The following is a 27,512-nucleotide window of genomic DNA, read 5'->3' on the forward strand; positions in this document are numbered from 1 at the left end:
CTGCTGGGATAGATATTCTGCATTCGGGGGAGGGGGGGGTTGCACTGCACCTGTCAGGATGTATGTTGGCAATATGTGTGTCTGTTTGTGATATTTGTGTGATTCAGAGCATATCTGTGAATTCCCAATATGGTTCCTACCATCAGTTGTGAAAGCCTTGGGATTATCCTTAGTGTCCTGTACAATTTGTTGGTTCATAGGTTCATACTAGGCTATCCACCCTAGGGCATTTGTTAGCCTAGCCAGAGTGTGTGTGGCTTTTGCCACCCCTTGCTATGTGAATATTATGGCCATTTATGATTTGCTTTGTTGTGCCTCTGTCTGGACATGACACAGTGAAGACCCCCAGTGTAACTCTACAGTCATCCATCCACTTGGCAAGATTCCTGTTGAAGAGTGTCAGTGAGGGGCTCTGCCTAACATGGAGTGGGATTCTGGTCCAGGGTGTGGGGAGCCTCTGGATTATGTATCTGTCCCACCAGCACATCCTATTTCATTATTTGTTGAGGTTGACATCTCTCACTCTCACAGCTGCGATGGATTTGAGTTTTCTGGGGTGGAGCATGTCCATTACTCCTGTGTTGGGCATGGCCTTCTACAACAGGCATGCAATGCCTCTGTGTAGGCAGTATGTGACTGCATTCAGCTGGGGTGTCTACAGCCAGGCAGCATATGACATATATTTGAGACCCTTTATCCTCTTGGTGAGGTACCTTTGAGGTCTTTCTAACTGCTGCAGGTGTCAGGTAAGGTACATCCCACATGAGGCATTGTACTAGATTATGGGTGTGATTAGAGAACAGTATAGGGGCACAATGACCTCTGTTGATGTAGATGTGAATCCTTTCCTGATACGGTGTCAAATGTAGACAGTCTTCCTAGCCACATTGGCAATGTGGGTGTCACATAACAGGTTACTGTCCACTTGTGTCCCTAGGTCCCTGGTTACTCCTTCCATACATAATGGTTTACCACCTATGTGGTAATTTGTGGTACCTTGTTTGGTATTTGGTGGGACATTCATACTGTCCAGTGTCTTCAGGACGGCTGGGTGGGGTTCCTATGTGTGAGAGTGTGGTCTGTAGCATGCTACAGACTGTACAGCAGTCTTGCCTACAGTTAGTTGCACATGGGTGGACTCCAATGCCTTGAGCATTGTCACTTACCTGGACGTATGGGTGTCTGTGCTGAATATGGATACTCACCCTCCTTTTATGTTTTGTTCCAGGTTTTGGGGCCATGACACATGATACGTGGTATAACCTGGTAGTGCTGGTGTGCTGTCATGAGGCTTGCAGCAGGTTTCTGTCACTGCACAGACATCAATGTTCTCCATACTGGGGATGGCCTTGGGAGCATGCATATTGGGGTTTACACATCTGGCATTGGTCAGCATTACCCTTATGTTTCTTTCCACTTATGTTTTCCAGGGTGGTGGGTCAGTCTTTTCAGCCTTGCCTACAAAAGGCTCTATGGAGGTGGCAAAGGCCTTATCCAATATTCAGACGCCCAGGGGTAACAGGTGCAAGCCATCCCAAGAACAGCTGCGTGGCTTGTCAAGCATGACATCCCAAGCAGACAGACATTGGATCCCCTTGGAATGACACCAGTAAGTGTGCCACTTGCTATGACTGATCATTCCGTGTTTGTACTGTGGCATTATTCTTGGTAAGGGTAGGATGCTGCAAACGGTGAGTGTCATACTGGCCTGGACTACATAATCAGAGAGCTCATCTATGTCTCTTTTCATGTAGTCTAGGGAGGTACATCTCAGGTCATTCACACCAGCATGGACTATGACTTCATCATATTTATACTAGCTTTGGAGTGACCTGCATACTTCTGTTATGTGGCGTATTGTGGCAGCCTACAGGCAGCTTACTGTACCCTTTCCCTTGTTCAGTCTGGTGTGCGGGACAGCAGTGTGTCTGACTATGGAGTCACCTATTACAATTGTATCAGGCATGTTGTTTCTCCTTCTGGCCTGTGACTGTTTGGCACACCAGCTTTGTGTACTATGTGTTGCATGTGCTATGTTTGGAGGTTGTTTGATTGGGTGTCTGCTTTAGAGGCCTCTGTTGGTGTGCTGTGTTTGTAATTTGTGCCTCCGGGAATGTTTTTCTGTGTTTATGTGTTTGGTTTGCAGTTGTGATAGGTCTATGTGGGACTGTGTTTGTGGTGTGTGTGGTTACCTTCTCCTCCTGACTAGTTTTGGGAGTACTGAGTTGAGGGAGCTCAGACTCCAGTTTGGATAGCTGGTTGCATCTCTCACATATATTTGTATTTCTTGGGTGGAGTTGGGGTTGTCTGTGTACTTGGGGCAGGTGTAACATTGCCTCAGGATTCACAGATTCAACTTGTTGTGGCTGGCCTTAGTGGATTGTATGTGTGGACAGATTTTATTGCCATACTACTGATCAGTGATTACTTCATTGTTTATGTTTGCTCTATCATGTAGTAGCTTCCTCATTCTCTTGCATGGTTTGGTTATGGCTGGTGTCCACCATGCCAGATTCCTCGTGTATGGCATTGTGTCTTGTTTTAATTTAGGATTGCATAATCCAAGCATTCCTGGCAGTGTTCATGGAATGGCTGTATTACATGTTCTGAGGTGTGGCCCATATTTTGCACCTGCACAGGACCTTTAATGCATTCCACATCAGTTTGGAGGAGTGCAAATATTGCTTTACACATGTTTTCCACTGTGGTTTTCTTGCCAGGGACTGTGGTCAGGATTTGTATATCCAGTATGATTACTCTATGGTCTGGTTTTACCAGTGAGCAATACACTTCTCATCTTGCCATCCAGTACCCATGTTGCTGATTATCACATCCAGTATGCTTACCCCTCTTGTGGGAGTGGTACATTGTTCCTGGGCCTTTTGGTTTATGGATTCTATGAACTTTTGTCCTACACTGTTGGAGATAGTATAATGCTCCCAGTCTATGTCTGGGTATTTTCAGTCACCCAATATAATGTGGTTTGGAGGACTTGATATATTCATGTATTCCAGCATAGGCCAGGTGCAGTTCCTGGTGTTGGGACAGTAGTCTGTAGCAGGCTATAAACTGGGGGGCAGTTTTAGCCACTGTTACTTGACCATGGCTAGTCCATGCTGCTTTTTGTTGGGGTAACAACATGGGGGTGTGGTTATCCTTGACAATTCTTGCTAGTCACCCTCCTTTTGTAGCTTGTTCCATGTTTTGAGGCTGTACAGCACAGTATGAGGTGTAACCTGGTAGTGTTAGGGTGCTGTTGTGGCTGAGTTTTCTGTTACAGCGCAGATATCACCATTCTCCATACTGGGTGAGTTTAGACTGCATGCATCTTGCTGTTTCAACTTATCCCTTATCTTATTCTTATCCCTTCTGATACCTATGGAGATAGGTTTGTGTTTTGAGCCTTACCTATTCAGGGCACACTGTGGGTAACAACAGCCTTTGCCAGTATCCATATGGCCTGCACTGATAGGTGCACACCAGTCCTAGCAGGTGGTGCATCATGTCATGCTCAGCATGTCATCCCAGACTTGCACACATTGGATCCCTTTTGACTAACTGCGATACTTCCGTCAATTATTGTACTTGATCATCTCATTGTCATGTTGTGGCATGATGCTTGGTGAGGATAGGATGTTAGTCAGGGTCCTCAGGTGTGCATATAGTACATGGTGTTACATTACTTAACACATAGCATTCATGCCTCAGGTGGTGCTGCAGGGCTGCCTCTGTCGGATGCGCATATTACACTTCCCTGTACATGTTTGAGAGCAGGTTGTGTCATGTTAGGCATCTCTGTTACTATATGAGTGAGTCAGAGAGGGGTATCATTCCCAGGGTTCCTACTGAGCCAGTGTATGTGCTATGCGTTGCCTCTTTGCCAAGGCCAGGGCATACTGGGCACGCCTCCTTCTGCCTACTGGGGCAGGCTCAGGTTGTTCCTCCTCCGAGTCACGTTCTGCCTGTGATGGCCTTGGCAATGGTGGGGGGCTGTTTGGCCCAGCCATATGCTGGTCCTGCTGCAGCTGTTTTCGCAAGATCATATTATGTAGCATAGCACATACCATGACAATTTGGGTACATGTAGTTGGTGTGTACTGCAAGGCTCCACCAGATGTGTCCAGACACCGGAACCATGACTTGAGCAGCCCAAACACACGCTCTATTACATTACGTGTTTGTGCGTGTGCCTCATTATGGCGTTCCTGTTCAGGTGTGTGTGCGTTTCTGATGGGTGTCATCAGCCACGGCTCCAGTGCATAACCTGCATCCCCCACTAGGTGTCCATGCGGGATGTCTCCATTGGCAAATGTCTGGTACAGCTGCATCAAATGCCAGATGTGGGAATCATGGTAGCTCCCAGGACAGCCAGCACACACATTCATTATTATGCCCTGGGCATCACACATGACCTGGCAGTTGATGGAGGGGAAGCCCTTGTGGTTGATGTATGCCCTACCCCGCTCACAGGCTGGTGCTTTGATGCGTATGTGCGTGCAGTCTATTGCACCCAGTACCTCAGGGTATTCCGCTATTTGCTGGAAGAGATGCATATTGCTGGCCAATACCTCACGGGCATTGGGGAAATATACATAATCACCAACATGTGCTGACATGGCATCCAGGAACTGGTGCAGTACCCTGGAGGCTGATGCCTGTGATATCCCCATCATATCACCAGTAGGTCTCTGGAAGGTACCTGTTGCTAGTATTCTTAGGCCAACACATACCTTGGTTTCCACTGGGATGGGTTCCCCTCTGTTGGTTCTGTGTGTGAGGCGTGGCCTGCACAGCTCCACTATTTGCTGCAGGAGGTCTCTGTCCACTCTATAGCGCTCTACTATCTCCAGCTCATGTAACCCATGGTAGGTGACCCTGGGTCTGCGCAGTCTTTTCCGTCTCCTCACTGTGGGCTGTCTGGCACCATCTGCATTGTCACCACCCTCAGCAAGTCACCTATGTCTCATTATGACAGCTATGGCAGCCCCTAACATTTCTGCTCTGAGTTCAGCTTTTTCAGTTTTCACTTCTGATAACTTAACTCCTGTCTTGCAGTGTCTCTTGAGAGAAACATCCTGCACTGCTGTTTGCAGAGTTGTAAGTGCTGGGCTGGGATACTATTCTGCCTGTGTAATTGCCTGCGTCTAATTGTTTTCACCTGCTAGCTCCAGCAGTATTCCCTGCTAGCTTCCTACTAAATCTGTTGCTTCCTTTTTCCTCTCTGTTTCCTCAGGGAGGAGCCATGTGCACACCAGCAGAAACACGCTCACAGTGGCTTACACGCGTGCACACATGCTTACATGGTTCAGAATCTGCTTATTCGGATTAAAATGCATGCACGCCCATGCAAACAGTGTTAAACATCTCCCAACATGCTCCCACATGCTCAGTCTGCCTTACACGCACGCACACTGCCTTACTCGTGCTTCATGGCACGCACACGCATACACATCCAGCAAGAAACTTTGGTGTAGGCAACAGTGTACACCTTCCATTTCTTGACTTTCTCATGCTTAGTTAGTGGCACACCCCTTTCCATGATATCTGTTTGACATCTGTCATGTAACTCTGACCTCCAATGAACTGCATTTCTTTCTACCATTCCCCCCTGTGATGTCACCTATCTCCTACTCTGTTCCTCCCCCTTCTGTAACTCTTACACTACTCAGACTGTGCTCATTTGCTATGTGACAGTGGAATTCAGTATCCTAACACTCATTTGCATCAGATTGCCTACTAATGCTTAGTTACATCTCTTAGACTCAGCTTCCCCCCTTAGCAACCACTACACGGTGGCCATGTTGGTTTTGGTCTGCTGGTCCCTGCATTGACATTCCATGTATTGCATAAAACCTACATTTGTAGGTTTAAAACCTTCGTTTTTATGTTTTATACAGCGCAGCCCATTTGCGCGGGGCTGCTCTGGGTTTAAACATCGGCAACTGCCGAAAAAAAAAATTATATTTTTAATATATTTGCATCAGGTTACTTTGCCAATGGCCACATATTTGGCCATTGGCATGCTGCCTGACACATATGCACCCTTTATTTGGAGCTGACATGGCTCCATTACAGTTTTTGCAGAAACGTACTCAGTTGTCAACTGAGTACATTTCTGCAGCTAAAACGGCTCTTACATGGGCTGTTCTGGGCTTCCTGGATCGCTAATCATCCTCATTTGCATGCTATTCAGCTGCAAGTGAGGTGATTAGCTTATCCACGCCCACTCTGTGTAAGAGCCGTTTTAGCTTGTCTCTTACATGGACTTTGGGCTGTTCCTGGATCGCGAAGGCTGCATGGAGTCTTACACTACTCTTAGACTCCGTGCAAGCCTTCGTGAATCCGGCCCATAATTTTATGTGTTAAAAGAAGTTGGGTATTACTTATCTGGTGGTTTCTAGCCAATTTAGAGTTTTTAGTGCAGAACAGCGATGTTTTCTGTGACTTGCATGACCTGAAAAATCTAGCTATCTTGTTATAACACTGTTCCATTTCACATTTTAGGGTGACCTGGAGGCTGGTTAAGATGGAAAAGCCATCCATACCAAAAAATATAGCAACAGTGCTGTGAAAAAACTATAAAACATCATGTGGGACAAGCACCCAGTACAGGAATACTTACAGGTTGCATGAAATAAGATCCAAGTTTACTGTTGTTAAATACCTACAAAGGGAACTTAACTGGAAGAGTAGTATAAATGAATCAAACACAAAGGCAGACTGTAATGCATCTTTGCAGACAGTATTTCCTGTGAAAATACACCCAGTGAATTTTCCATGGTTATTTCAAATCCCATTGCTTTATCTTTAGCACAGGTATTACAATATCTAAAGGTACTGCAGTGTGTGAAGGTATATTTATATCTATATGGGCTGGTCCTTGGACCCTTTGAAGCAACCACCAAGTGCCAAGGAACTAAGAGTTGAAAACTCAAATCAAATGCAACGATAGCAAACAGGATCACAGTTATGAAAGGACAGATTGTTGCATTTCACAGAAGTTGAGAACCACTTTTTTGCTCACTGTAAATTGAGCATATACCAATGGAAAAAGGCCCAGTCACCTGGGCTTTCTTACTATGTTGTTTGTCTTTTCGGCTTTTCCCGGTTAGAAATTTTACTTTTCCTTCTTTTTTTTTTAAACTTACAAAAAAATGGAGACTTGAAATGAACAAGAGAGAGCCGGGACAGAGACAAATACAAGGATAATCAGGTACATTATTCAAAACTAGAAAAACTTACCTGATTATCCTTAGAGTTTCTCTCTCCCATCTCTTGGGTTCATTTGAAATTTCCGGATTTATTGTTTTAATTAAAAAAAATAAATAAACAGATAAAGCAAAGGGGATCTTCCTTTTCTCCATTGCTCCCTTTACACAGCACTGATGCACTGTGTAAGCATGGGAATGTAAGGCCCATACACATGCGCAGTACATCACGGAAGCCCCAGGATACTGTGGAAAATGCAGAAGAGTACCATTGTACCCTTATACAAGGACATTATTTAAGAAAAGTAAGTAATATTTTTCTTAAATAATGTCATTGTACAGCAGCAATAACCCATATCTGGGTGTGGGTAATCCTGGATTTTCCTACTGTTAGCGGAGTTTGGTCATGAGGGTGACCCAGCCATGAGTTATTGCTATAGGAATTGATATTACGTGGGGCAAATGACCCATGTTCGCTGGTGAAGTAAGGGACTAGACACTGTATGTATGTCTTAAAAGGGTAATTTGTATATATCCCATGGGCCTCCTCTACAGAAGGTTTAAAGTGTTACACAATGAAGATACTAGCTTAGCTGGGTCTTTCCTTTTGTTTATATTTATTTATTTAATCTGCAGGGCAGAACACGGATCAAATAATGACCAATTACAGACTCAGCCTGGGTTACATCATAATGTAAAAAAACAATATGTATAGATATAGATCATCATCATCATCATCACCGCTTTTCCCATTTTCTACATGGGGTTGGGGAATCGTGTTAACTGTCACCATCTCTCTCAATTCAGTGCCACACTCCTGCCTTCTTCAACACTGCCTGACTGTCTCAGGTCTTCTCTCACACAATCCATCCACCTCTTTGCTGGATGTCCTCATTTCCTCTTACCTTCTTCCTCTATGTCCCAAATCGTCTTCATCAGATTGGCTTCTGCTTTTCTGCACATGTCTCAACCACCATAATCTGTTCTTGTTAATCTTTTCTGCAATTGAAGCTACTTTGGCTTCTGCTCTTATGTCCTAATTTCTTCATCTGTCCCACAGTGTGCATCCTACCACCCTTCTCAGGCATGTCATTTCCATCACCTCTAGTTTCTTCATCTGCTTTGCCTTTACTGCCCATGTTTCAGTACCATACAGTAGTACTGGTCACACCACTGTCTTGTGCACCTTACTTTTCAGCTTCTTGGCATTATTCTGTCATAGACTGCACCTGACACTCTGTGCCAGTTGGCTGCATCCCCTCTGATTCTAGCTTTGACCTCTTCATTCAGACTTCCCTTCTCCTCATTTACCCCTTCCAGATACTTGAAGCTATTTACCTGTTCCACCATCTTCTCTTCTATCTCATTTTTCAGCTACTTCTGATTTCTCCAGTTTGCTGCCATTACCACTGTCATATCTGTGCTTAGTTTCATCCCATGTGCCTTCAGTTTTGCATTCCATTGCACTATACTTTGCTGGAGTTCTTGCTTAGAGTCTGCCTGTAATGCCATATTATCCGCATACAGCAACTTTGTTGACCTGTCCCCTCCAACCTGTTTGCTAATATAGTCCCTCACCAGTATGAACTGTCATGGGCTCAGAGCTGAATCCTGGTGTACACCCACTCCTACTGGGTACCACCGCAGTACTGCCCTGGTCTATATTATAATCTCGAATGTTTAATAGTTTGAATGCATAAACATTTAACTTTATGCATCGAACTATTAAACAATTGAAACACTATAAAAATATTTGTAGAATAAAAAAAAACGAACAAGGGCAAGCCCCCCTGCATGTTGCCCCGCGTGGGGTTCTGCACCCCACACCCCCCACTACTTAAATATACCAACTACGAGATTGCGCTACAGTGTAGGAAAGGGAAATATTCCCTTTCCACACCATACTACATTAAAGTGCGATCTCGGAGTTGGTATATTTAAGTAGCAGGGGGTGTGGGGGTGCAGGGGGGCTTACCCCCTGCTTAAACCCGTTAGGGTATTTGATGTTTAAAATTTTTTTTTTGAAGTTACGGAACTTTGATAATATGGTGTCGACCATATTGTATTCGATGTTCCGTAACTTTGAGATTATAGTATAGACCCGTACGCCCAGATCAGCTTTCTTCAGACCTTGTCATATGCTTTCTCCAAGTCTAGGAATGCCCAGTTGGACTCTTTCTAATCTTTAGCTTCTTCTCAACTATCTGTCTCACTGTAAACATCGGCTCAGTTTTGCTGCATCCTGATCTGAATCCAAACTGCTCATTTTCCATCTTCCATTCTAGTAGTATCTGTTTATCAATCACCCTCTACTTCTAAGATCACAAATTTTGCCTTTAGACTGGAAATTTTTGGTGGAACTGACTTGTCAATGAAAGTACAGGAAATTATGTACTTATTCTGAAGAAGTCAGGTGACGTAGCTGACAAAAGCGCTCAATAAACGGTTGGATATTACTTTAGTTGGCGTGGACTGTTTCTCTGCTGGTTCTACTGCATTTATCTGGTTTGGTTCTTTGTGGTTCAGAGTTTGTAGCAGCAGGCACTTATCAATGTCTTTTCATTCACTTCAGCAGTATTCATTACTTGTGGGATTCCCTGCCATGGAAGCCCAGATGTTGGCCAGTATACTAAAGCTTACTATTGCTTTAAGGTATGCTGAATGTCACCTGTATGCTCCTCATGTAATGTAGGTCATAAAGGTGATGTCTGGATGTACCATCCTCAGAACTTCTTTGCACCAGTTCAAACTAATCCCCAGGTCATGTTTGAATGCCTTATGTCATTTTTTTGCCAGTTTGAATGCAGTTTTCATTATAACCTACATCTTCCTGCCAGGAAGGGCAAATGCCAGTGCAGGAAACAGATTCCCGATAAAGATCACCTCAATAAGTGTCTTTTTTTGCCTAGGAACTTCTCACAACCATACAACCTGTCCTATTTGTCAGGCTTTCAGGCTTTCATTCCAAAAACCCTCCATGATAGGTTTTCTTCCCCTTCCTTGTATCTTGAGAACTAGTGTCTTAAGTTTCTTGCTAAAGATACAATGAAAGGAACTTCCTGCCCTGAGGGTCAGCCATTAGGGGAGAAGAAGGTGAAAAAGGTAAGACTGGAATCTTCTGCTGTCCAACCTCTACTGGGTGTTTTTCTTGAGGTCAGTGAGAACCCAGGGGCTCACTCGCATTTGTTGTCAGATTCCTCTGACACTACCATGTTGGAGGCTGGTGAAGATCCAGCTGGCAGCATGTCCAATGAGGCTTTGCTGGCATCCATTTCAGACATTCAGGGAGAACTACTACTGATTATTTCCAAGGGGCCTAGAGGGGGTTCCACAGATTCTACATGGAGAAGACGTTCCTTCTACAGTTATTGAACTCTGTCTTTAGTCACAGTCTAAGTTTTATAGGACAGACATTCCCTTAAAGAAGACGCAAAAAAACTACACTTTTCTTCTATTCCTAGGGATCCACAATGTGAGTGGCAGGCCTTTACTCAGGGGTTGTTTAATTCTTTGATGTCATTAAAACCTCCTCAGAGGGTTTTGTTCCTGTTCCTCCTTGGTCATCCACTCCACTTAAAAGACCTAGAGAACAGGATTTTTCTGAGGATAAGTTGGATTCTGATGAAGAATCCCTGGCTTATTCTACTCAAATTCCTTCTGCTTTGGACTAAGGGTTGCATGATTCAGACAGTGCAATGCTGGAGTTGCAACCTTCTCCAAAGGCATTAAATCTAACTTCTTACTTTCAAACTCCATTACAGCCAGATATTTTCTGAGAGCTCTGGGTTTCATGGCATCCACCATTCCAATTATCCCTCTGGCCAAACTCCACATGAGAACATTTCAGTGGTTTCTGAATCCAGGGCTATCTTTTCAGCCCCCTCTTCCCCCTGAGGCACTGTTCAAAAATACATCAGACATGGGATGTTGAGTAACATTTCATGCCCTAAGGGCGCAGGGAGTATGGCTTCAGCAGAAGGAGCACATCATTGCCAAAAAGATGAGAGCTCTTTTGCTGGCTCTTCAGGCTTTTCATCCTCTTTTTTTCTCATGGGCCTCTCAAGGTATTCACAGACAATACCACAGTGATGTGGTATATAAACAAACTGGGAGGAACAAGATATTACCTTCTTTGCCAGATGGCACTCCTGGTTTGGGATCTTGCTGTCAAAATAAAGTGACTCTTCAGGCAGATTATATCCCTTCAGTTCAGAATATTGTGGCAGACACTCTAAGCAGGCCATTAAATCAATCCCATGAATGGATGCTTTACAGGGATGTGTTTCTGGACATTGTCCTCCAGTGGGGTACTTCTCAAGTAGATCTATTTGCCTCCACTCTGAACAGACAACTTCCACTGTTTTGTAGCAGAGTCCCAGAGTCCTCTGGTGTGGAAGGTGGATGGCCTCTCATTTTCCTGGAAGGGGTTGTTTCAATTATGCATTCCCTCGTATTTCAAAAGTCATGTTCAAGATTCAACAGGATGGTCCCAAAATCTTGTTGGTGACTTCCTTTTGGCCGCGACAGCACTGGTTCCCTCTACTCTTACACATAGCCAAGGGCAATCATCACAAGTTACCTCACAGGGTGGATCTTCTCACGGAAGACAAGGGATCTCTCATCCACTCCCATGCTTTAACTGACACCATGGGTGATAGACCTTTGATTCCTCATAGATACCTTTTTTCTGAGGGTGTACTGAAGGCCCTGCAGGAGGCCAGGAAACTTACTACTAGGAAATCATACCTATCCAAATGGAAGAAGTTTTCTTTTTGGTGTCTCTCTGCTAACCTGGAACCACTTACTGTGGATGTTCCTTTGGTTCTCTTTTATTTGTGAGTTGTTCAATGCTGGTTTGCCATATTCTTTTATTAAGGCCCATTTGTCAGCTATCTCTGCTTGTCTGCCTTTGACTCTTGCTTTAGCTTCTACATTTGAGGCTAAACAATTTCTTAAAGACATCCTTAATATTAGACCACACAGGAAGCCTGTTACTTCTCCCTGTAATATTAATTTTGTTTTGCAGAAGTTGACTCAGGCTTCTTTTGAGCCCGCTGCTTCAGCTTCCTTGCAACATTGTTCTTAGAAGACTGTTCTTTTGTTAGCTTTAACTTCTGCCAGATGGGTGTCTGAGCTGCAAGCCCTTCTGGTTTGTCCTCCTTTTTTGATATTTCATAAGAGCACACTAATCCTTTTTTTGCCTAGGGTGGTTAATGAGGTGTCACTTAATCAGTCTATTCATTTGCCTACTTTTTCCCCTCTCCACAATCTGACAGGGGAAGGCGCTACATGCTTTGGATGTGCATAAACAACTCAGATTTTTTGGGGTAAGACTAAGGCTATTAGAAAATCTGATTAGTTATTTATTTCTTTTCATCCTAGGTCTTTAGGATTAGATATACACTTCTGAATTATTCCTATAGGTGTCTTAAGTTAATGATTCATGTTATTTAACACACCTGAATGCTTGTTCTGTGCAGAGACTGACTTTGTTCCAGAAGGATTGTTGCTTTTCACACCCATTAACAACTAAGCATATAACTTTACATTATTGCAAGTAACAACCTATAGTTAACAGCTCATTTCCTATTAGTTTATGGTTGCCAAGTGATATAGATGTCTTAATATGTAAAGAAGGCACTAGGTGAAGTTCAGAAAGAGGGGTAACAGGGGTAAGAACATTGACATTGCACATAACATCTATGATTTTTTATTACAATATTGGCAAAGATGAAATGAAAATACTGGAAAAAAAAAGAGACAAACAAAAACAAAATGTATTTATTATTATTTATTTACTGACATTTGTTGACCAGGAAAGTCCAGTGGGTTGAGTGACCCATTTTCAGTGGAGGCCCAGGGAAAAAAGCTCAACAATATAGAGATTTTATAAAAACATCTCCATTTATAGAGATAGTCAAACATCATTATATACATAATACAATTGTAGCAGAGTTACAGACGTATTTACAAGTGTAGCAGAGTTACAGTAGTATTTACAAAGGTAGCAGAGATACATAAGAAACATTTCTCAATCCAGTGATTGAATGAAGAAGTCATTCTATTTATAAGTTAAAATTGTGTAGGAGAAAATGGTGAAAGAGTATTCTGTAGAATAAGGGCAAGGAGAGAGGAAGAAAAAAAGAGAGCAGTTAAAGTATTTGTTGGTGGTAGTGGCCCACCATATCTTTAAGGTGGTTTAGTCATGGGATTACAGTGACAGACATGGTTTTTGAGATAGTGTTCTTTCAGTGATGATTTGAACATTTTAGTAGAGTGTAGCTGGGTGATAGTGTGAGGGAGGGCATTCCATAGTTTAGCAATGGCATGAGAATAAAGGCATTGTCCAGCTCTTTTGTTGGGTTTAGTTACAGTTAGGAGTTGCTTGTTAGAGGACCTGAGATTCCTAGTTGGGGTGTGAGTTTCTATAATAGCTTTAAAAGATGGGCAGTAGTTTGGGTTAAAAAGCAATTTGTGGGTAAGAGTAAGTTGGGTATAGTAAAGGTAGTGAGGGAACTCAAGCCAGTTTAAAGTATTAATTGCCAGGCAGTGATGTGTGAGAGTAGGCATACTGGTTACAAACTTAGCTATTTTGTAATAGCATGATTGTAGTTTGCTCATGACAGATGTGTGCAGGTTAGTGAAAATGGGGCTGCCATAGAGTAGGGAAGTGAGAAGTATACTATTTGCTAATTTTAACTTGGTGGATTTGTCCAAGTAGAGTTTATGTCTATAGAGTTTACCAAGTTTGAAATGGGTCTTTTTGATTGCCCCGAGTATATGCTCTTCAAAAGAGAGTTTATCATCAATTGTGATGCCGAGAAGTTTTGAAGTTTTTACAATTACAGTTTTGGTATTGTTTTGTGAGAAAATTTTAAAGTGTAGTGTTAGAGGTTTAGATGAGAAAAGTATAAGTTTAAATTTTTTGGGATTAAGTAGCAGTTGAGCCTCATTAAGCCAGGATTCAATGGCAGTAAATGTGCTTTGTGTTAGCTTTAGGAGATCTGATACATTGTTAGCAGATGTGATTATTGTTGAATTGTCAGCATATTGAATTATAGTACTTTGTAGGGATGCTTTATGGAGGTTGTTGATAAATATATTAAAAAGCAAGGGCCTAAGAATAGACCCTTGGGGGACCCCAGTGTTGTTGATTAGGTATTCAGATTGTTTGCCTTGCCATTTGACAGATTGTTTTTTTGTTTTGTATATAGTTGTAGAACCAGTTTAAAGTGTGTGGGGAGCAATTTAAGGACTCAGAATACACAGACACACACAAACACACACACACACACACACACACACACACACACACACACACACACACGCACACACACACACACACGCACACACATGCAAATGCATGCATACAAGAGATCTGTCATTTGATGAAAAATGTCCCAGAATGTTTTTTATATTCTTCAGTTTTATTGCAAAATCACATTTGTATGAGACAATTTTTCTCCCTCACAAGAAGTTTTCTATTTCCTATGGTCAGGAGACTGTGAACTTAGTATACACTTTATAAATATAATTATATACAAAAGAAATAAGGATCATTAATCTATAAAAGCCTCCCAAATGTTCATATATTTCAATTAAGACTTCCAAAGTTACTACAGTGTATAGAAATGGATATATTAATGCATAGTTTAGGAAATCAGCTGACATCCAAACATCCTCCTTACATTCACTATGGGAATATTTATGATGAAAGTGTCATGGATTCCAGCTTATGTCAGTATTACTGACAAAACATAATAGCAAATATTTTATTTGACATTGACTATCTAGTGGATGCGATGCTAAAATGAAATATCATTCTTTGCTAGTATTTTTCTGTTATTACTTTGAAGATATATGCTTACCTTGTAGACCCCTTACCAGTTTGTACATGTCAGGCATTACATACCCAAAATTCATAGACTGAATATTTAAAGTTTTGCTTACTTGAAGCGTTTCTTATAAGTATGCCCTACTGCTGAGCATTCCAGAAAAATAGTTAACCAGCCACCAAAATGGAAGCAAGTCATTCCAGCAAAAACAATATACATTTAGAAAAGTGGCTTACACTCTCATTTTAAAGATTAATTGTTCTTTAGATTAATTACATTTCCATCATTCTGATTTTTTCAAGGACTGTATAATTTAACTGCTGAGAATAAACTTACTCTAGAAAATGCTTGAAAATGGGCTGCCTGGTAACATGACACTGTTAAAAGTGGGGAGAAATACATTCAAACAGAACTATTACTGTAAATGGAATGTGGTATGAAAGATGATGTCCTCCCACATTCAAAACATGTTAGTTCACTGGCTACTCAAAAGTGTCCGTATATGCTGGGTTTATCATTGCCTTTAAGACTTGGGTCATTTCATGTTAGAAATGATGGTGACCAATGTACTTATCTAGTAACAAAAGAATATACTAAATTAAAACTGGTTGTAGCACATTGCCCCTTCACGAAAATGTACACACACGTGAAAAGTTCTTTCAGCTTTTTCAATATTATACCTTTGATACAGCTTTGAATGAATCTTTTACCAACACATTGATGTGTTTCAAAATCTGGAATTCTTTTTTTCAGGAGTTTGTACTCTTATCTGTAATATCACTGTGTTGATTGTGAATTTAACCTCTGGAGATATTGCAACATCCATCTACTAAGTCGCACAGTAAGCAGTCTTGCAGGAGCAAAATCAAAGCAAAAAAGAAGTTAGATTAGCATGTAGTTTACCTGAAGTGAGGTTCCATTGGTGCCTTGACCAGTGCTGAAGGAACTGCCATTGTACGAGCTTGTATTCATTGCCAATATTCCAAGAGCCAAATTTGGGGAAGTTATGCTGACCGATGGTCCAGTAAATTGAATTTTCTGTGCCAGTTCATCAACTGTTTTCAGAGCTCTACAATGATAAAACTGGAGTTTAGTTTTAATGTAGATGATCTAAAAATTCCATGTAAAGCAGGCTGTGCCTTTGTTCTTGAATGTGTGTGTGTGTGTGTGTGTGTGTGTGTGTGTGTGTGTGTGTGTGTGTGTGTGTGTGTGTGTGTGTGTGCATGTGTGCGTGTGTGCCTGTGTGTGTGCATGTGCATGTGTTTTTTCATATGAGTAAATACTGTATGTGCTAAAAGCAGTGTGTCATTTAATGCATTGAATTAGCTTTTTTTCATTATTTGTTTAAGTATCCATAAGAGTGTAACAAATGCACTTGGTTTCAATCTATATTAGGGACAGAATATGGATCAGCTGATAGCAGGACTTCAAGATATGAAACTGCAAAATCAGAATCCAAAACAGGTAAAATTATTACTTCAAAAATGAGTTCACAGTGTCATATTTGAAATGTCAGTATAATAACAACATTCAGGATATAGCATTAAAATACTATTAATTATACAATTTAGTTAAAAATGAAAAGGTTTGCTAACTCTCCACGTGGGATGTATTTCTTAATCTCAGTTCTGTTTTAAATGATTTATAGCTTAAATCCAAAAAAAACAGCATTGCTTTCATTTGTCATCAAATGTTTTCTGAATAAATTCCTTTTAGAACAAAAAATCAAGCAGTATTCACGAAGAACGAATCCAATCCACCAAATTGAACAGTTTTATTACATAAAAAACGGAACCACGTATAACACCACTATCATGAACGCCTTCCCTATACATTCACAAGCGTTTTCGTCATTAAATTGACTTCATCAGATGATCAAAGATTAAAGGAATGGGGAAAATTTGTAGCTATAACTGACATAGAAAATCTAGCTAATATACCTCAGAAAGTAACCTTTAAGAATTCACAAAATATTAGATCTATAATAGGAAATAAAAATAAGATAGAAAATAGGAAAAATAAAATAGGTACATACAAATGTGGGCATTGTACCCAATGTACCTACATCATAAATAGTGATAGAGTATTTTTAGAAAGTAGAGGAAGATATGTAAATAGTGGTGAATACTATAATTGTGAATCTAAAGGTATAATATACCTAGCTATCTGTGAAAATTGTGGATCCTTCTATATAGGAAAGACTGAAAGAAGACTAAAAAGAAGGATCTATGAACATGTGTATGAAATTTCAGTAGGAAAAGAAAGTAATGCCCTATATAAACATAATAAAGTTTGTTCCAACTATAAATATAAATTCATAGTTTTAGAACAGGTAAAAAGTGATATTAGAGGGGGGCTTTGGGAAGAAAAAATAGAATTTAGAGAACTTTGGTGGCAGATCACTTTAGAAGCTGACAAAGCCCCTGGCTTGAATGATTGTATTTCCATAATACCTTTATTAAAATTGAGATCTGCAAAACTATGAATGTAATAATATGAGTGGCCAGTAGAGGGCATCGATAGCAATACTATTAACTAAAATGTGAATGGGAAATGTGAATGGAATTCTCTTATCAAATTATTTTAAACAGCAGTTTTAATGAATAAATCAAACTTTAATTGATTTTTAATAAGTGATGTTTACTATTTTTATATTTAATATAATAAAACATGATTCATTTTATACAAATTTTTAAACAAAGGGTTAATATAACAAGATAATTGAATTTTAAATTATTAATGAATGGTGAAATTTTATTGGTAGATAGAAATGAGTTGAAGTATAAATTAAAGGATTTATTTTATGCTGGTCATCTGATGAAGTCAATTTAATGACGAAAATGCTTGTGAATGTATAGGGAAGGCGTTCATGATAGTGGTGTTATACGTGGTTCCGTTTTTATGAAATAAAACTGTTCAATTTGGTGGATTGGATTCGTTTTTCGTGAATACTGCTTGATTTTTTGTTCTAAGTGGCTTTTGGGCAGTATTATCCATTTTTTGTTTTTTTCTGGTTCACTTTCGTGGTTCACGATGGATGGTTCACCACCTCCTGATCCTAAGAGGCAGGATGAAGCAGGGCAAATGAGGAAACTCATTGGCCAATTAACAGCGCTAGTTGAACTTCTTACACCCATCAGCCAGTCGTTTTTGGAGACTAGCAGCGTCAACATCCAATCCCGCGTCCTTAGAACCAAAGGGTTGAACGCTAGGAGCGGAAAATGTAACCGGAAGCAAAGGGAGCTTATTGGCGGAATTTCTGAAGCCGGCGACCTTGGAGAATCTAATAATGGAGTTAATGAAGGTACTTTTGATGCTGCTAATACCCCGACAATTTTTAAAAACCTGGAAACAAGAATTGTCCCTAATGGAAGTAATAACGCTTTTCGTGATGAGCGGGGCTTGAATTCAGGTACTGTGTTAACAAATATACACAAAGAGACTTCTGACTGGTTAAAAGGCAAATATGTTTTCAAATGTGACAGTAACAACAAACGAGAGGGTCTTAATGACACCTATAGAAACAAGATTGATAAACTTTCCAAGTTGATGCACAAATTTAAAACTTTGGACATAGAGAATGAATATTTAAAAGAATGTATATCAAGAGACATTGTTCCTAAGGGACTGCGTGTTTTTAAGTTTCCAAACAATGTTGTTATTGGTACTGAATTTCATAGAGAACTTTTAGAAGTGTTTAATAAATGTGGCATAGATGTATTGAAATTAATTATTAAAGACAATATAAGATGCCAAGAAGCTATACAGAAAGATATTAATGAATTAGACCAGCATATTAAGGATGATTTAATTTTCTCAATTAGAGAAGAAAAGGAAAAATATTATAATATTAGGAAAGATATAGATACAAGATGTGAAGATTTGGTAAGTAGAAAAATTAAAAAACTAGAGAGAGATATTAAGGAATATGAGAATCACACATGTTACCCTATACCTAACAAAAGATATATGAATCATGTTAATGGACATAAATACAATGGTAGAGAAAATAATTTTAATGGTAATGACGGTGGAACATTTATTTATGATGAGGATGGACAGGAATACGATACAGTATTTCCACCTTTAAGGAGGTCCGAGAGACTGAAAAGCAAACAGGGCCTTCAGCAGCAAAATTTTCCAGAGGGGGGGGGAGAGGGAGAGGGAAATTTTATTAAGTCCCCACCCCATAATATACAGAGATAAAGAAATTGTTAAAGATAAGTGCAAATATATGTACAACAATTTTACTATTTATAATTTTAGTGAGTTAATTTTAGAAAAGGAACATTTTTATTTATTTTCCAAGGGCCTTAAATTCATACCCAACAGAAAAGGAGATGTAACAGGTAGTATATTGGATATAAAAAGTTTTTTAAGGAAAGTAAATTTAAGTATTATGTTTCCCAATAATAAAGTTCAAAATAAGACGGAATTGAAATGAAAAAGTATATACAACCCACCGTTACACCCCCGATTAAAAAATGTGGAGAGAATTATAGAATTGGAAGTGAGGAAACAAGTAAATAAAACATGGTATAAACCAAATTTAAGTAAGAAGGAAAGTGACTTGATGTATGAAATAAAAAATAATAATAAAATTAGAGTGATGAAACCTGATAAAGGGGGAGGTGTAGTCATCATGGATAGTATTCTATATGAAGGTAAAATGAATACTATCCTATGGAATGAAACAAGATACTCAATAGTGTCTTTAAATGAAATGAATATAGCCTATAATAAGATAGATGTAATTTTGCAAGATATGTTAAATGAAGAGATTATAGATTATAATACTTTTAAATATTTGAAAGTAGATAAACCTAGAACCCCCATGATATTTGGTATACCCAAGATTCATAAAAATGAAGAAGACCCCCCTTTTAGGCCGATAGTTTCGGCAGAAGGGTCAAAAACATACCCTTTAGCCAAATTTATAGATAAGAAACTAAAAAATGTATGGATGAAAAGGAAATGTATTTTAAAAGACTCTTGGGATTTATTGAAAGAATTACCTGACAGCTCTAACAATGAACATTTATTATTTGTTACTATTGACATTATTGATTTATTTTCTTGTATTCCATACGAAGAAGGAACAAAAATGCTTGAAGAAATTGTGTATGAAGACTTGGTTTTAACACAGAATGACAAATTAATAACTACTTGGTTAATGGAGCTGGTTTTGAAGAATAATTGTATTCATTTTAATGGGGAAATCTTTCAACAAACACAGGGGGTAGCAATGGGTGCAGCATGCACCCCTACATATGCTAATTTAATTCTTGCTTATTGGGAAGAAAAATATATATTAAATTCTGAATTTAAGAACTGTTGGAAGATATATAAAAGGTTTCTGGATGATATACTGATTTTTTGGATAGCTGGAAGAGAAAAATTCACATAATTTATGGAATATATAGGGAATACAACCAACTTCTTAAAATTTACTTATAAAATTTCCGAACATAATGTGCAATACTTGGATATAGAAGTCTATAAAGATGGACAGGAATTAAAAAATAAAATATTTAGGAAGGCTACTTTCTGCAATTCCTTTTTACATTTTGAAAGTGCCCATCCCTTTCACTGTAAAAGAAATATAGTGAAGGGACAATTTGTTCGAGGAAGCCGAATGACAAGCTCAGATGTAGATTTTTAAAAAAAGAATGTGAATTTTTAGAAAAAATGTTCCTAGAGAGAAGTTATCCATTAGCATTCATTGCACAAATAAGAAAGGAAGTGGAAAAAGGGAGACAGGACAAATTTTGCCCCATACATAAAAAGAAAGACATTAACAATGTAATAGAGAATAATAAAAAGTCAATAAGAGGAAGAATTTCAGCAAACATTGGTGCTTGAATACAATGGTTTGAATAGTATAGTTAGAAATATATTTTTAAAGGAATGGGGAAAATTTGTAGCTATAACTGACATAGAAAATCTAGCTAATATACCTCAGAAAGTAACCTTTAAGAATTCACAAAATATTAGATCTATAATAGGGAATAAAAATAAGATAGAAAATAGGAAAAATAAAATAGGTACATACAAATGTGGGCATTGTACCCAATGTACCTACATCATAAATAGTGATAGAGTATTTTTAGAAAGTAGAGGAAGATATGTAAATAGTGGGGAATACTATAATTGTGAATCTAAAGGTATAATATACCTAGCTATCTGTGAAAATTGTGGATCCTTCTATATAGGAAAGACTGAAAGGAGACTAAAAAGAAGGATCTATGAACATGTGTACGAAATTTCAGTAGGAAAAGAAAGTAATGCCCTATATAAACATACTAAAGTTTGTTCCAACTATAAATATAAATTCATAGTTTTAGAACAGGTAAAAAGTGATATTAGAGGGGGGCTTTGGGAAGAAAAAATAGAATTTAGAGAACTTTGGTGGCAGATCACTTTAGAAGCTGACAAAGCCCCTGGCTTGAATGATTGTATTTCCATAATACCTTTATTAAAATTGAGATCTGCAAAACTATGAATGTAATAATATGAGTGGCCAGTAGAGGGCATTGATAGCAATACTATTAACTAAAATGTGAATGGGAAATGTGAATGGAATTCTCTTATTTATCAAATTATTTTAAACAGCAGTTTTAATGAATAAATCAAACTTTAATTGATTTTTAATAAGTGATGTTTACTATTTTTATATTTAATATAATAAAACATGATTCATTTTATACAAATTTTTAAACAAAGGGTTAATATAACAAGATCTTTCAAGACCATAAAAGTAGTTTATAAATGGTAGCTTTAGCTTTTTCAAGCTGAATGTTGAGAAGTTGGTGCAGCCACAGATCAATATACTTGAACAAATGAATAGATTCCTGGGATTCAAAACTGTGATCAGTGAAGTGCCAGTCTTCAGGGGTTTTAGGGAAATACCAATGAACATTTTTTGTTTTGTTTTGAAATGTTTAAATAAAAAAAAAACTACATGTCATTTGGTCAGTTTGATAGTAATGTTCAGTTTACTTGAAGTTGAATTTAAATGCTGCAAATCACTCTATAACCTTACAAATTTAAGGGAATGTGAGTGTGACTGGCTTCTAGCTAGAATGCTGTAGTTTTTTACATATTCCATTAGCTGTTTATATACTAAACTCTCCAATAATTTACTGAATGTGCAGAAGACAGAAATAGGCCTAACGTCAGACAGAGATCTTTGTTTGGCTTTGTCCACTGCCATGTAATAAGTACCAGCTTTTAACAAACTTTTCATTACAAACAAACAGTTTTACATTGACAAACAGTGGCCATGGTGATATAACCACTTTAATTAAAGTGGATCCACTGGAAGTTAGAGCATAACCCACTGACAAAAAACTGAATGAGTCAGACTTGAAGAACCTATCCTGCATAGATGTTGGTAGCATTTTTTTTCAGAGGGAAAGCTAACTGCAAATACTTTAGGTGGGGGCGGGGGATCCTCACACCTCCCTTACTCCTATGTATCAACATAATGATTGAACAATTAGGAGGAAAAGAAGCAAACACCTTGAGCAGGTAAAAGAAAAAGACTTACACAAGTAATGCAAAACCATTCTGAGACTTTCATACTTGAGATGGCATCAGAGATGTATCATTCAAGGATCCCCAATTAAAAGAGCACCTACACTGTAATGGGGCCCTCTTCCTGCCCTTTTCCTAAGATGACAAGTTTAAGTAAACATTTTTTTAAATGGATAAAGATGTATGTCAATGTAAAACTGCATTTGCTGCCAGTACAGGTGTAAGGCTATACTATCTGACTTTAGTTCTAGCAAAGGGTAGATACTGATAGACTTTGCTTACACCCCTGCTGTCATATTGCAAGTACTTTAAAACTATCAGAGAAGCTGACAGTGTGTCAACCTGCTAAACTTCCACCAGATATATCTTATCATAAACACTGGTCGACCCATTGAAAACACTTTAATTGAAAACTGCATGGGGCAATCCCCTCTGTGCCACCTATGAGAGGGGACACTTCCTGAACCCATGAACTTAAATATACCTATTCCAAGGTTACACAATAGCGGACAAAAAAAAACCCTCCACTGCTGACATGATATAAGCCACAGTCATAGTGTTCATAGGACACAGAGGAAATTTTAAAACCAGGGGTGTTTTTGTCAAATTGTAAGCAAAGTCTATCAATATCTATAAGAATGATTATTTGTATAGTTTGACTACTCTGAAATTTGTTTATCTTTGTCACAGTGCAGAATAATAAGTCTAAGACCAGAAAGCACGTTTTCATTTTCAGGTTTTATATGTCAAGTCTCAAGGGTGGTCAGAAGTTTTGGTAAATGGAAAGAGTCTTACATCAGCTGTGATGCTAGTAACTCAGGTTTGATACGATTTATGGGTGACAGGTGCTTGTAGAGATAGTCTGAGGGAAGATAGGGACTATGCAGTTAATAAACTGCTCTGTTCCTCTCTGGAAGAGGTCCTGAGTCAGAATGACTGAGCTCCATAACAACAACTATTGGGTAATTAGTCTCCAGCCTGAGATTCAGTGACACTTACAGAAATGCAGTTATATCTCTTGAATATGGAACATATGAACCATGGGATACAGCATCACCGCATGCTGTGAACATCTGTGTGGTGTAATTGACTAAAATGCCCCAGTGTTTTACTGATTGCTGGTGATAACACTATGGCTTTATCATTCTCACATCATGTAGGTACAATTGGTGTTTAATAATCCATTTATGCTGCGGCAGATAAATTACTAACTACAGAAATCGATTCAGTATGCTTGAAGCAGAGAGAAGTCTCACAGTGATGGAGAAAATAAAGAAAAGTAAAGAGTCTGCAGTCTGGATAAATACTTTTCAAACCACAAGGTATTCAGAAGACATTCCAGTAGTAGGATAAACACATTGCAAACAACAAAGAACTGCCAGCACAAAAAGTCACATGGACCCAGCTCAGTCTGCAGGATGCTGTTTTACATCAGCTTTATCATCAGACCAGACCTCCATAAGTTCAACTAAGTACAACAGTGTATATAGGTACATAACAACAGCCATCTTGCTAAAAAATATTATGCTGTCTTGAATACTTGTACAATAATACTGCTTAGAACGAATATAACTTCAATGATTTATTGAAAGCTTCTAACACACAAACCCATGCTTTACCCTGCACACATGTCTTGGTAATCCCTATCTTTGTTGAAGTGGCTATAACTAACATCCCCAAACTGCTGATATAGTTAAAAAATTCAACAAGGCTTAAGAGTATACTTCAGGACTCCTTTGATCCCAAAGTCATCCTAATTACATACCGTAGTCTTTCTAACTTAAGTACACTATACATTGCTTATTCATTATGCAATTGTTTAAATATATCTGCGTCTTATATCAGGTCTGCTGTAAAATAACAAATTTACAAATTCTGGCTCCTTTGGTGCCTTAATGTTCAACTGCTCTGACAGGCATCCAAGCAGTGCCACAGAACAGCTTCATCCTCTTATTGCTAACACAGAAAAGCAACTCAGTGTAATACCTTGCCACAAATAAAATACGTGTCATGTAGGCTGATGTATCCTTGGTCTCCTTCTGGGGACAGTCTCCCCACATACTCTTTTCCACTTAGTCCCTCATTCAGTACCAACCTCTGGGTTGGAGTTTGGTAACTACAGCCCAGTCACAGATTACATAGCAGGCTACAGATAATCAGCTTTCCATTCTGTACAGAACAAATCAGTAATATTTCAGCCAGCTTAACTGCATCCACAATAAGTATATTTTGTAAAGAAAATGAACAATAATCTAAATTGTTTTTCTAAACACAAATAATGCTGAATGGATATTATATCATAGCCCCAGGGCAATGTCAGAAAAATGTTTCTCTGTATTTCCATAGCACAACATTGCACTGATAGAACTTAAACAACACGCAGAGCCTGAGCTGCTGTAAATAAGTCATGTCTATTTTGTTGCAGGAGTACACTGAACCTCCAGCTGAGACTATGGTCACATGGTCACACCTTTGCAATGCCCTTCAGCGCACATGCATTATATCCCCTCAGCTTTACTTTTTGACCTAAGTGGATACATCATTATCAGTTGATGCATTATGAAAATGTATACCATTAATGTATGCAGCTCCAGGCAAAAATACTAACAAAAAATTTAGCAGTGGGACTATACCTTCGTATTGAACATTCAAAAAATATATAGCTTCTCTCTCTCTCTCTCTCTCTCTCTATATATATATATATATATATATATATATATATATATGTTCATAGGTAGGTACTAGGCTATCGGCCCAAGGGCCTAAGTAAGCCTAGCCAACAAGGTTCCCTGGCTTATGCCATCCAAGAAAGTTAATTTCCTGTGCCCCTGTCGAGCAGAGCCATAGAAGTGATCCCCGGGGTATATTTCCTATTTCCCATCCACTCATAAAGATTTTGTGCTAATGAGGAACTTTGCTTGACATGGATGGGTAGCTTGTTCCAGAACATAGGAAGTCTCTGTGACAGGAATCTATACCTGCAGCATGTCCTGTTTATTGTGGTGATAAGGTTTAGGTCCATAGAGAGTGTAGCTCGGGGGGATTGGGATTTCTTTAGGTGTAGCATGTCCAACAGCTCTGGGTTTAACATAGCTTTATATTTTAATCAGAGATCTCCTCGGAGTAGGTGATGTGCTACGGAGTAAAGCTGGAGTTTTTTGAGATGGCTAGTGTTTGTTTGAGGCCAGTAATCCTCTTTGAGAGGTACTTCTGAGGCCTTTCCAGCTGCTGCAGATGTCTTGTGAGGTTCATTCAACAGGGGCGTTGTACTCCATAATGGGTCTAATGAGTGCTGAGTAGAGGGGAACAATGACCTCTTTTTTCCTGGATGAGAACCCTTTTGTGATGAGGTATGCCACATAGAAGGATTTCCTGACTACTTTAGCAATGTGATTATCAAAGGAGAAACTACTGTCCACCTGGGTCTCAATGTCTCTTATCACACATTCAACGTTAAGTAGACTGTCATTTATGTGGTAGCTCACGGGTACAGAGTTTTTACCAAAGAGGATGACAATGCACTTTTTGGCACCAGGCATCTGTCTCAGTAAGGCCCTTCTGTAGGATGTCCACATCATTTGGGGACTCGACTATGGTTCCTAGTTTTCAGTCATCTGTGAACTTCATTAGCCAGAGGCCTTCTGTGTTAGCCTTTACTTCAGAGAAGTAGATACCAAACAGGAGAGGTCCCAGGACTGAACCCTGTGGTATTCCACTTGTCACTGGTTTGAAGTCAGATTTGGAGTCTGCAACTTTTACAATGTGGGTTCTGTATATATATATATATATATATATATATATATATATATATATATATATATATATATATATACATATAGATAGATATCTATATCTATATATCTATATCTATATGTTTATCTATCTATCTATCTATCTATATATATATATATATATATGTGTGTGTGTGTGTGTGTGTGTGTGTGTGTGTGTGTGTGTGTGTGTGTGTGTGTGTGTGTGTGTGTATATATATATATATACATACACACACACACACACATATATATATATATATATATATATATATATATATATATATATATATATATATATCTGTATATATATATATATATATATATATATCTCTCTCTCTATATATATATATATATATATATATCTGTATAATATATATCTCTCTCTATATATATATATATATATATATATATATACATGAGTATATAATCCTGGATATATTTTATCTTATTTGTTTTTTTTGGGAAGTGCTTTTAAACCAATCTTCTTAACCCTAGATTTTGACATTGTTAGGCATGTAGTATTACTTGAGTATGACATTCAATTATGTGCTCAGAGTAATGATAACATGATTTTTAATACTCATTTCAGTAACACTTAGGGTAGTATTCATAGTCATTTACACAAATGCATTAAGGCTTTCTGTGATGACCGCAAATGAGCACAGGTGAGCTGTGATTCTTAAAGGCCATTTACGTAAAGGTGTGATGACCCTGAATGAGCCTTTGCAGTTGTACTAATAATTAGATGTAAATTAGGAATGATGTAACTCAGTGTATACTAATAAAGTATTCTCTACACCATTTGCGATTCATAGTTGAATTTTCACACTTGTTCACACTGTCCGAAGATACGTTATATAAAGGGAAGTCTTGCCAAACCTATTTGAGTTGCAGTCTGTGATAATACTGTCAATTGCTGCTAGTCATGCTAAATCAAGGTATGAGATATTTGTCTTGTCTGGCATGAAATTTTTTGTGCCAAGAAGCACTCTCCAACCAAGAAGGCGAAAATATAAAGAGAGGACAACTCGTTATAACTAATAGTCAAGAAATTCTTGATAGTTTCAGAGTGGACAAGGAGATTAAAAGGGTCTTAATGGGTATGTGTGACTTTCATTAGGGGTACTTGAGGAATGCATGGACTTGCTCTCCCTGTGGTC

The 27,512-nt window shown here is 38.7% G+C and overlaps 1 protein-coding gene across 5 annotated transcripts in view; it reads right to left on the minus strand.

Annotated features, from left to right (window-relative positions):
- The window catches only part of ADGRG6 (adhesion G protein-coupled receptor G6), a 1,156,656-nt gene that overhangs the window by 230,131 nt on the left and 899,013 nt on the right, over positions 1-27,512 (minus strand). For all 5 annotated transcript variants that reach the window (XM_044058511.1, XM_044058431.1, XM_044058747.1 and 2 more), the window contains one exon: positions 15,947-16,112. In XM_044058511.1, the coding sequence (XP_043914446.1) occupies positions 15,947-16,112 (166 nt within the window). The remainder of the gene's footprint in view (positions 1-15,946; positions 16,113-27,512) is intronic.

The sequence above is a fragment of the Protopterus annectens genome, chromosome 1.part0 (assembly GCF_019279795.1).
Source record: "Protopterus annectens isolate FY-2018-M chromosome 1.part0, PAN1.0, whole genome shotgun sequence".
Lineage (NCBI taxonomy): Eukaryota > Metazoa > Chordata > Ceratodontiformes > Protopteridae > Protopterus > Protopterus annectens.